At 33.0% G+C, this 12,027-nt stretch overlaps 1 protein-coding gene across 1 annotated transcript; it reads right to left on the minus strand.

Annotated features, from left to right (window-relative positions):
* Positions 1 to 970: 970 nt before the first annotated feature.
* Positions 971 to 8,728, minus strand: LOC117120338 (the record flags this gene model as incomplete). Its single annotated transcript, XM_033265366.1, has 15 exons — positions 8,515 to 8,728; positions 7,924 to 8,026; positions 6,808 to 6,973; positions 6,418 to 6,521; positions 6,036 to 6,133; positions 5,864 to 5,906; positions 5,191 to 5,420; positions 4,978 to 5,067; positions 4,715 to 4,891; positions 3,338 to 3,583; positions 2,621 to 2,812; positions 2,338 to 2,502; positions 1,886 to 2,167; positions 1,298 to 1,366; positions 971 to 1,178 (listed from the first exon to the last, which is right to left on the minus strand). Coding segments are annotated over exons 2-15 (2,152 nt in total), but the record flags the coding sequence as incomplete, so codon positions are not given.
* Positions 8,729 to 12,027: the final 3,299 nt, after the last annotated feature.

A 12,027-nucleotide genomic window follows, 5' to 3' on the forward strand; every position in this document is an offset into this window, starting at 1 on the left:
CTTCTCCTTGTTCGGGAGCATTTTTTTTAAATAAAATTGAAAATTTGAATAATTTTGAATTTTCTATTGAATTGACGAAGAATACAACGCTATATCCCGAATGCCGAATTTTTTTCAAAGATTTCATAAATCAGAATGGAAAAAAAGGCCAAATAACGGAAACCTAAGATGGAGTTTTCAGCCATTATTACAGAATTTTTTGAACAGCTATCCATGATCAGTGGTGTAACGGTCTGCAGTGCCACCGATCCCTAGGGGCACATTTGGTATCTCTACCTATGGTCCAGTATTGACATCGCTCTATTGTACCCTGGGCCAAAAAGAGTTTGTTGATACGTAACTGCACAATATGTCTCTGACATCGACTGTAGGACATACACTGTATTATATTAATCCATTTGGAGTGTGGTGCTCAGCCGGCCAGGATCCCCTACATTTGTCAAAACTTTTTAAAAATGGAGATAAAATATTCAAATTCTGAGTCTGAATAAGTGACATTTCCGGAATCTAGATGTCTCATAATCATAACTTGCTTTGCGACTCCTAATCTCCTAGTATAGAATAGACTTGAGGTCCTTGATTAGACATTTGCAACGCCCGTGAGGAGAGAGAGGGTTGTAAGGAAAGGGGAGCAGCTCCCATGGGGAGAAAGTCAACAATTTTGTTGAGAAACACTGCTTTAAAAAAGTATTTTTACCTTCTGAGAGTGCTATTTCCGAGCGTCTAGAGGGCCTATTCATAAAATTTGCTCACCTCAGCTCCAACCATGAGACTGAAGTGGATGTGGACTACCTATGGCGCACCCCCACCCCTTTCAGAACTGACAAGGTCAGCAATTTTACTTTTCTATAGTTTTGCAGTTTTTTTCTACCGCTTCCTTCAACCATTTATTCTGGTTTTCTTCTTTTCTGTTGTCCTGCAAAGTGCATAGACACGAATGTTATATCCGCTATACATGTGCACAATTTACCTTGTTGTTGCACGTCATCTTCAAATAGTCTGCGGTAGCGCGTCACTTCCATTCCATTGCTTCCACATGGCAACACATCCATGTCAAATAGGTGCACAGTATGCATGTGAGCGTCCCCACAATCGCAAGCAATGTACCTTGTTAATTCCACGCCCCTTGCACCGCTCTCACAAAATATCTTTAGTTCTCTTTCGAGGAATGTCAACACCTGTAGCAAATAGAAAACTGATCGTAAATCTATTGATGTTAATGAAATGATTAATACATTTAAAAAAAACCGATTTCTTAAGTGTTTCAAGTCATTGAAGGCAGTACCTTCTTACATACTTTCGGCGATGGTTCATCTTCCTGGGTAAGCTGAGCGGCATTGAAAATATTTCGTCTGATGATTGTTGTCTGCAAAACGAAAATAAGCCTCCGTCTTAAACAATTTTCAATAATGTGTCAGACATAATATATGATAATGGTGTTGCTTATTAAAATGATAATGATGATGGCGGTGGTATTGGTACAAATTACGACGACGATGATGATGATGATAATGATGATAATAATAACGATGATGGATGATAATGATAATGATGGTTGCAATTATTAATATGTAGAAGCCTTTGTACAAAGAACAGAAGTATATTCAACAGAATTGCAAGGAATATATAACAAAACAAATACTAACATTATTTAAATTATGATTAATGTATCAATTACCTGTATTACATTTTATTCTTTAAAAAAAATTAAAATTAAAGTATCAATTACCGGTATTGCAGTTTATTGTTAAAAAAATAAGACATGCCAAATTTCGAATATAACAATGCATAATTTACCATTATGAATAAAGTTGTCATTTATATTCAAATTAATGTAAGTACCGTTAAGCAGCAGAGATAAATAATCTTAAATTGCACTAATTACCTTAAACATACGACGATGCTTGATTGAGGCTACGCTTAAAACCACGAGGTGAAGTTCATCGATACTCAACTCCACGTGCTCATAAGATAATGTAGGCTCATCGTCTTTTACTTGGAATCTCTCAATGAACTTAGTTACTCCCCGCTGGAAAAGATCATCAGGTAGATAGCGATCAAAATCATGAAAGATAGAAACTGCCCGAATCCCGTAATCCTTAGTTTGTGTGGCATCTATTCGTTTAGGCTGCAAGCGTGAAAGAACGTAGAAAAGACGTTCACCACCCTTAAAAACAGGAAACACTGTACGTCAAAAATTGTCAAAAATAGAAAAAGAACATTTTAAATAAAATTAAAGTCTGCACTATGCTGATTATATTTTGCTTTTATCAATTGATGAGATAAAGCATATCCTATTAGGACAAAGAGAAAACAGAATATATTGAAAAAAAATACCATTGTAATTTTTTTCTCACACACCAGCCCAAACTTCTGCATGAGAGATACAAAGAAGTCGAACGTTTCATCTGAAAAATTGAACTCCTTCCATAGGTGTCTTAACAGATGCTCCTCTAGGATCCCCTTGTCCAATCTCCTCCAGGCTTCTCTGTGCTTTGGTTTCTGAAATATAATAATTTTAGCTCAGAATCCTGCTATGCTTTTATAGTCTACAAAAATATATCGCTTTTGAAAGAAGGAATACCTAAATAAATGTAAAATTGTGTAAAGTTGAGCTTACCATAAACTTTGGATCAATAACGGTGATTATTGTTTTAAACATGTCAACTAATTTCATCACATCTAGAACAACAATATCCCTCAAGGCTTTGTCATCAGGAAAGTACAGAATCTCACCAAGGTCGTGTAAATACTCAAGCAGCACCCTTTGAGCATCTTGTTTGACCCCACACCGCTCAACCAAAGCAATCACCTGATTAAAAAACACACACACACAACCACAAGTTTAATAATTTTAAAACAAGTGTAAAAAGAGATACCGGAACTTAAACTGACAAAGACGGTATATTCACAGGTCAGTGACAAGTTTATTAAATTTTCACTGGAAGATAATACTTGACAGTAATTAAGTTCACTTTTGGGGTGTTCCTGTCTGTTCTTTTATACTTGTTTCTTGCTGTCTCTGTTCTTGTTTAGCATAAGTTCAATGTTTTAATGAAATGAAATAACAAAACAAGGCCTAGGCGCTTCACATTAATACCCCCTCCCTCCACTCCCTGTCATTGTATCAAGCACATAATGTTGCAGCTGTAATCAGCGCATTTTGTGTTGGAGCCTACCACCAGGTACCCAATTGTACGCCTGGGTGGACAGAGACAAACACAGTAGGCGCAAGCGAAATGCACAGCGAGAGATTGAACCGCCGACCTCAAGGTTAAGAAGCAGAAACACAACCCCAGCACCAAACCACTCTTTCTGTAAATGATCAAATGTCTACCTTTTTGGTTGGTAGATAGATATGCTTTACTTTCAACTTCTGGATTTCCTGTAGAATAAGCAACCATTTTAAAGGTAGTTTTCTAACCATCTTCTTTGCGAACTTTAATATTTGGTCCATGATGTTAGAAGCGTTGCTCCTGGCAAACGGTAAGCTGTTCTCAATAGCAAAGAAAGTAGGGAACACCATTGCTTCATAAGGTTTTCCTTCCAATTCTTTCCGAATTTTATTGAATATTTCTTCGGCCTACATAAAAATATATAAGTAGCAGCAGTAAAAGCATAAATAGCAATATCGAGAAAAATAACACATTAATACGTATTGATCTCTGTAATTCTAACGTTTGTGTAAGTTGTTCTGTATTTTTGTTGAGTTTAAATGTTTTTATCAACTAACCAATCAATCAAGTTCAAGTTTAGTTTATTGTTATATACAAAGTAAACGAAATTTGTTTTCCGAGGGTCACAATAAAAACAATGACATACATATTAAGGTGGGACGGATAAGCAATAATAAATACACTGTGTTTTAGAGAAGACAATAGTTAAGCCGTTGTTCAGTTGTATAATGAAGGATAACTTGCAGGTTGAAAGAACGAAGTACACTGTTGGAAAAACTAGAACAAGAGGACCTAATATGGTTTTGCTCAGCTATTCTTTGTGAAGGGACCACCATCCTTGTATTATGCGGTTGCAAAAAATGGAGGCAAATTCAATGACAATGTAAAACATCATATATCCAATCAGATCGATTCCGACTAAAAAATGTGACATGGTTTTGCGCTAGTCATGATCTCCAGCGGCCTGATTTAATAAACTTGCCAGTCCCTTTTCCATTATTGTTTTTTTTTCTCATTCTAGGCAGCGGCACCAACAACTAAATCGAGCATGACACGCATATTAAATTTTGTATGGCGTGCAGATAGGGCAATAAATAGTAAGTACCCAAATTTAGGACTTAGAATCTAGGCCCATTATAATCCCAACGGGATCAACATCGAGATCTCAATCAATCGCAAGGGGTTTAGACAACTCCATCCGGGCTCACCCCCTGAACCTCGGATAACTTGGGGTGTAATAATAATATAATAATAATAATAATAATAATAATAATAATATTTTAATATGCATTACCGCCGATGCTTACTTAATTTACTTTAATGGATTTTTGTATCGTAATTATAATATGTATGCCTATAATGTAGTTTAGGACAATACAACTTGGTATTAGAAGTTGCAACAGAAAAGAATTAACAATATGAATTTCCTTTAACAAAAAAACATGTTTTCGTGTCAATATTTGGCCTATTAATGTTTTATGATAATTGTTACTTTCTGTCGGATTGTTTTCTTTGTACATGACGTAGTTGTTTCATACCTTTCTTTTCTTTTCCTCTTCATTCCCTTCAAGGCTGTCTAAGTGCGTACCAATCACTAGTACTGGCGGTGAAAGTTGCCCATCATCCAATTTTGAATCTCTACTGTTGGTGTAAACTGAACGAATCCAGTACAGAATAAACTGAAGATATGTCATTCGATGTTGATACATTTCACCCTGAAATCAATAATAAAATATCATACTAAATAATATATTCTGAGTCGAAACTTGCTAAGAGATAAATGTTAAGACGTAATGCTTACGGTAGTCGGATCCCTGACTTTAGCGGGGGCGTCAAGATCATCTTCTAGGTTAAATACCACACAAACGACGGCAAAAGATACCATGAAAATCTACAAGAAAATTATTCATAATTACTTTTTATTATCGAAAACTGAATGAAATAACTAAAAAATGTTTGTAATTTAATAATAACTATAATTTTGTTTAATTTATTATTTACTATAATAACTTACTCGTTGTATCACGTGATAAATCGGTTGGCCTCCGAAGTCCCAGATGTTCATTATAAAATCGTTGCCAGATTTTTTCAAGTCACTTGTCGCATCTCTTGTGAACTTGAGTACATTCTGAACTTTACTTGCGATGTTTTCTGGGACCTCTTCCATCGATTTTGTCTCTGTCATTTCTTTAATATTTGGTTCTATTTTCGGGGTTCTGGCGTCTGTATTTATTGATGATTGCCCTTATTGAAATATCAGAATAAAAATTTTAAAAATGCATATTAAAAGCAAAGTGTAGTACAATAATGTTTTCTTTTGTATAGATAATCTATACACATAAGGTTGACTCGTGGTTAATTTCAGAATGTTTATAATGAAGTCTCCCAGTCAGTGTGAACATTTCTTTACTTGCTGGAGGTTATATTTGACCTTTCTAATAATAATTGTCGATGTAGGCCCTATATAGCGCATGATATAGCGACCTCATGCGCTGTCCCAGGTTGTTTTGGTTTTATTTTATGCAAACGCTTTTATTCCATATGCCACTATGTATAATTGTACTATGCTGCGTATTGTTTTTAAGAAGTGCCGGTAAGCCTATCCTCGCGGAGCCCTCTCTGTGAAACGATGCATAAAAAATGAAGTATAAATTAATCTTAGAAAACAGCAAACATGAATGTCTTACCCCTATTGTATTTAGTCTCTGGTTTAGCTGGTGATAACAGGCCCTTGAAATAAATAAACAAAAAGAAATAAGAAATATCCTAACTATTAAGTACTTGCAATTACATTCATTAAATTAACAAAAAAAAAAATATACATGAAACTTCACTAAATAGTTAGTGTGTAAATCTCACTTGTTCTGTTACTTCTATGTTCTCCTCATTTGCCTTTTCAAATATTTTCTTCGCTATTGAATCCGCCATTTTTGCTTCATACATGCTATTGGTGCCAGCTGTTGGGAGTAAATAAATATTATTACTAAATTATATTAAAATGATATATAATTTACTACATGATTAATTTTCATGTAGACTTGTATTTAGACTTACCTGTTGGTGAATGGTGGCCTGCATAATTTATTGACTAATTTACAAAATCTCAACTGTGCAGAGAATTGACTTGTGATAGGTACAAAAAATGATTTGGGATCCCAACCTCGATGCCGGGGTATCAATCCTCAGTCCATATGAGCCACATGGCTCGGGAAGAATTTACTTTACAAAAATGTTTACTTACATTGATCAGGTGATGTTTCCTTCCAATTCAATTCATCATGCATTTCTTGGGAAAACACCGTTGTGTTGGCAATTGCGTCCGTAATACCCTCATTTGGATCAAAACTAAAGCAAAAAGAAATTATTAATCTAAAGATATTGCTACTACAGAAAGCATAATATAGATACACATTACTGTACAGAAAGTACATATATAAATTAATATATAAATAAATGTGTAGAAATGGATTGATATTAATGAATGATACATTCATTTAAGTTTTTGATTATTGAATTTAATACAAAGAATATTTGAATTACAGGTTCCTTAAAAAAGCATCATTGAAGGCTTTAAATATTTCAACTGGTTAACTAACGTAGCGAAAGCAACCACTGAATATATTTAGCTTACGTATTCCTTAAAAATGACTTGATAGTAGACGTCTTCCCGACTCTCTCGAGGCCCATGAAAACTGTCCTTCCTTGATTAACCTCTGCTTCTCCCTCAGCTAGAGCATCATTAAATGCTTCCACTGCTTCGTGCCCACGCGCCAAGATTTCCATTGGAACATTCCCCGCTTTAAGTATAAATATTTCTGATTTACACATTGAATTACCTCATGAAACTTGTTAGATATGAAAAAAAAATTGATAATATTATTGAGGCCTGCAATGTCGTTATTTACTAGAAAGGTCTTTAACCTATTCGTTCATCTGTAGAATACACCTTTTTCATTGCTTTAATTGTGATAGTTGCATTTCTTTCCCCATAACAATATTCTTATCAATGGTGCAACGATTACGTTGATCATACCCATTTGTGATTACGGACAGCAGTTTAACCCAGATAAAAGCAACTTGCAAAACAGAAAAAAAAAGGATTAAAACTTATTTATTCCAAAAAGAGGAGGAATAAATTACGATGGGGAACAAAAAAATATAGGCCTAGAGTATTAGTTTTATTTTCATCATTGAATAAATGTTTTACAGTATTATATTCAATGATACACTGATTGATATTGCTATCATTCTGTGGGAATAAAGCATAAAAAACGCTGTAAAACATCACAAAGCGCAACCAACAGCCCCCTGGATCACTAATCAAAATACTGTAAATAATACCACTTAAAGATTAGGTTTCTTATTTACTGTGTTTAAACGTTAAGTACTGTATGATACACATAAATGACACATAAAAAATGAATGTACATTGGGTGTTTCATGAATTTCATACTAAATATACAGTAAAGCCGTGTTACGGTATAGAACAATATAAAGTAAATGACAGCAAAATTATTCTCTAGCTTTCGTCCACACAATGGACTTCACAGTCTCCTGATGAAGTCCATTGTGTGGACGAAAGCTAGAGAATAAAGTATATATTGTTAGTCTCAAAAGTGCTGCTGTCATTTACTTTATATTGTTCTATACTAAATATACACAATGCGAAAATATACTATCAATTTCAAAATGATTTATACAAAACAAACACAAATAAATATGAAATATGTTGGTATGAACAGCTCACTTTGTAAGAGACGCATGAGCATTTTTTTCTGTTCTTTTCTGTTTCTAGAATCGTACTTCCTAAATGTGTTGTGCACATACATGTCAGCTGGAGTTTGACCATTCTGCAACGACAGTCACATATCATACCTCATGAAATTAATTAATATTAATCAAGAAATACAATTACATTAAAGCTTCAACAAATGTTACACAAAAAAAAACAAACAACTGAATTGAATAAATTTACATATCAATTTAATTAATCTTTAATTCTACATTTGCATCTTGTAGAGATTCATGTTAACAATAAAACGCTGAAGAAAATCAATGGTTGTTACAACGATCGTGAATAAACATTTTGCCTGAGTGTATAGGCCGAAATCCTATTATCATTAGTTGCCACTACCATATCGACATTATGGTTGCCATCAATCATTTTAGTATGCTCCTTATCACCATCATTATTATCAAAATATTAATAATAATAATAATAATAATAATAGGCCTAATAATAATAGGCCTAATAATAATACTAATAATAATAATAATAATAATAATAATAATAATAATAATAATAATAATAATAATCTTCGTCATTTATCTACTTTACCCTATTTTTTAACTTGGCATTTCCTCCATACGTTAATAAATAACGTGTTGCATCTGTGTGATCTCGGTATGAATGGTCAGCTTGTAACAACTTGTGAAGTGGAGTATTGCCGTCCTGTAACACAATTGAAAACAGTGTTAATCAGTGAGAGCTCATAACCATACAAATAATTGAAAACATAATGTGAATAATAATCCAGACACAGTCAACACCTCTGTAAACAAGAAAAATGATGCAATCTAAAACATTACAGTTAAAATTTAGGTAAATATAACCAACTTGTACTTCGTATAAAATACATTTTTCATTACAATTTTCATTCAATACAATAATTTATTTTTTATCATGTTATACTAAAAATGTCCTTTATGATGATTATTCCATTCTATTCAATTTATTTTATTGCTGCATTTGTCATCATAGGAAATTAGGCCAAATAAAGAAAGTTATTGTGTTGGCTAAAGCCAACCGAACCAAAATGTTCGAAAATTGAGGGTCATCATTTTATTTTATTATTAATAAAAAGGGCTAAAAAGGGTGGAATAAGCTTATCTTGCAACGGTAGGCGATGCGACAGTGTTATGCGATTATTTTGCTCTTCAATATAGATTTTAAAATCGTGTTTGTTGTATTTTTAATATATTTTCTACTTTTTAGGCATAAACACATTATCGGTCAAAAAAAAAAAATCCTACCGAACTACCCATTTTTTTTTAAAGATTTTGCCAAAACGTGGCCAACACATGAATTTTTTTAATGCCATTATCACACAGCATTTATGCTACATGGAGAAATGCATTGATAATAATGCTACTACTATAGATGATAACACGAATACTAAGAGATGCGTTTACTTATAAATCATATAATACCAAAATACTGATATATTGGAGAGAATTTAAAAAAAAATGACAATGGCAGTAACAACAGTAATGATAATAATAATGAAAAAACAAACTTCATTTTTAATAAAGTTTATTTGGTCAATAATGCATAGGGGCCTACTGTATTACAATTAAAATAATAAAATTTATGCTCGTATAATGTGTTTGTATGCATAGTTTAACCTTCGTATATTATAATATAAAACTACACTGATTGTTTATATGGTAAGGTAATCACTCTCTACTGTACTGAAATACTCAATAAACAAACAGGGCCGTAGCCAAAGAAATAGTGGTCGGGTTGCAAGCGAAGCAAGCAAATGAGGCTGGAGGCCCGGGGGCTGCGAAGGGCCCACGTGGGGCATTCCAGTGGCCTATGGACCAGGAAAATTATTCTATTTTGACAATTGACAGACCAATTTACATGATGTTCTGTAATAGTACCTTTAAAAATATTTTATATAAAAATATGTTTTAAACTATTATTAGAGCTATGATGAAGCTAAACAATAATAACATTTTGAATTCAAAACAGACAGGTTTATTCAGAAGAAAAATTGTTAATTCTTGTTATTTTAGTATTTTGCTTTTTGACAATGAAAAAAATCTAAGATTCAATCAATGAACGAAAAATAATATTGCTAATTCTATGGTACACTTCAATCAATATCGATTTAATAGAGGTGCATTACAAAGCATACCTGCTGTATATGTATTAATAATGTTGCATACTAGAACTATCATGAATAAATATACGGAAGGCATGGTTTTTTTTTTCTTGTTTCTTGTTAGTTGACCAGGCAATTTAGTGAAGAAATGAACAGAAAGTCATAGGCAAGTGTACAATAAAAGGGAAATATTATAAAATGGAATATTATATAAACTAACATTAAAAGTTTACCCTAAATTTCAGACTTGTGGTTCCTGAATTATGTCAAAGAGGTAGTAGGTTTCAAGAGTCTAATAAATACCGTAGTAAACATACAGTGCCTTTCTTCTTATTCAAATCCTAATAAATTAACTAAAGCTTGTAAAAAAAGTGGCCAGGTTGAAACCTTGCTGTATTTTTTTAACTGTTTTCTGTACAGCCTTTTTAATTGTTCATGCTTTGTCTCGCGTAAACATATACTTAGGCTGGACTACATAGCCCGGCCTAGCCTAGGCCTACATACATATGTAGAAATAGGCCTATGTAATGCAAAATGTAATCATCATATTGTGTGTACAATACTAATAGAAACAAAATCAAGTCCAAAAATGGCTGAAAAAAGCTGATTTTCCAAAATTATAAACACGCTTTTTACTTATTATGAGTGATTCAGAAACATTCATTCGCTTGGCTATCACAACCAACATGGACGCCCTATTTCAAACAAGAAATTTTGATTCAGAATCATTAATTTGCTTGGCTTTCACTCAACAGTTAAAACCACACAATAAAGCAATTGAACATTAATAAAAGTAATAAATACACAGTATTTTACAACAGTATTTTACAACCATAATTATATTTAATATTAAATATTTAGTTATAATTTTATGAGTAATTTATTAATTACATAATGACGATTTGTCATTCAGTGTTTACAATGAATAATGTGTTGTTTCCTATACGTACCCTGTCTTGCCTATTTACATTGCGTGCAGAAATCCTGAGTGCTTCTCTCAGTTGCTCAGCGTAGCCGAATGCCACAATGTAATGTAGAATACAATCACGAACGCCCTGCACAATGAACAAGGAATATGAAAACAGAGAATATACAACACATCATCTCTTTAAAAAAATATATTTTAGGTCATTATACTTTTTATCGATTTTTTCTATAAAAGTGTAAGATTTATATTCAGTGCACATTGACAACTCGAACGAGTCTAAACATGAATGTGAATTTTCTATTTAAAGCTGTTTTTCAGCAAATTTTATTGGTTCGTGGGCGATTCAGAATCATTCATTTGTTTGGATTTCAATCAACATGGACGCCCTATGTTTTGTACAAGTATAAAATCACCACCTCCTAAAAAATATTTTTTTAGTTTATGTATTTTTTTTCGAATTTCTTATTGAAAGTTTATTTACTATAATCAGTGATCAATACAGATCAAAACAAGACCAAACATGACCATGATTGTTTTATGTAAAACTGATTTTTCAGTAATTTTCAACACCTTTATTTTGGTTGTGAGCTGCTTCTCTTCCTCATTCAAGGCGCAATGACTTGATATTTGCACGACCACCGTGCGGGAAATTTCAACAATAAACAATCAACATTGATCGTAAAATACAATAAAATATCATATTTATAGTGTGGATGATGATTAAATTATGTTTTAAATGTAATAAGTTGTTGTTGTTAGGTAAGAATTGATGTAGAGTGGTGTATGGTATGTTGTGCATAGATGCTGTGTTGTTGTATTTTGTGTGTTGATGTCGTAATTTTAATGATACATAATTCTACTCACCGGATGCACGTAGTCCACGGCTTCTGCCGTCGCTGATTTTAAACTCTCACTGATGACATCACGTGGTGCTCTGTGCAACACAATGTGATATAATAACGGGAAGGCGCCCTACGAAAACAACAAAATACGATGATAACAAAACACATTCAACTATCACACATACACAAAA

The sequence above is a fragment of the Anneissia japonica genome, unplaced genomic scaffold (genome assembly GCF_011630105.1).
Source record: "Anneissia japonica isolate Jap-2015-1 unplaced genomic scaffold, ASM1163010v1 scaffold16010_len12027_cov116, whole genome shotgun sequence".
Lineage (NCBI taxonomy): Eukaryota > Metazoa > Echinodermata > Crinoidea > Comatulida > Comatulidae > Anneissia > Anneissia japonica.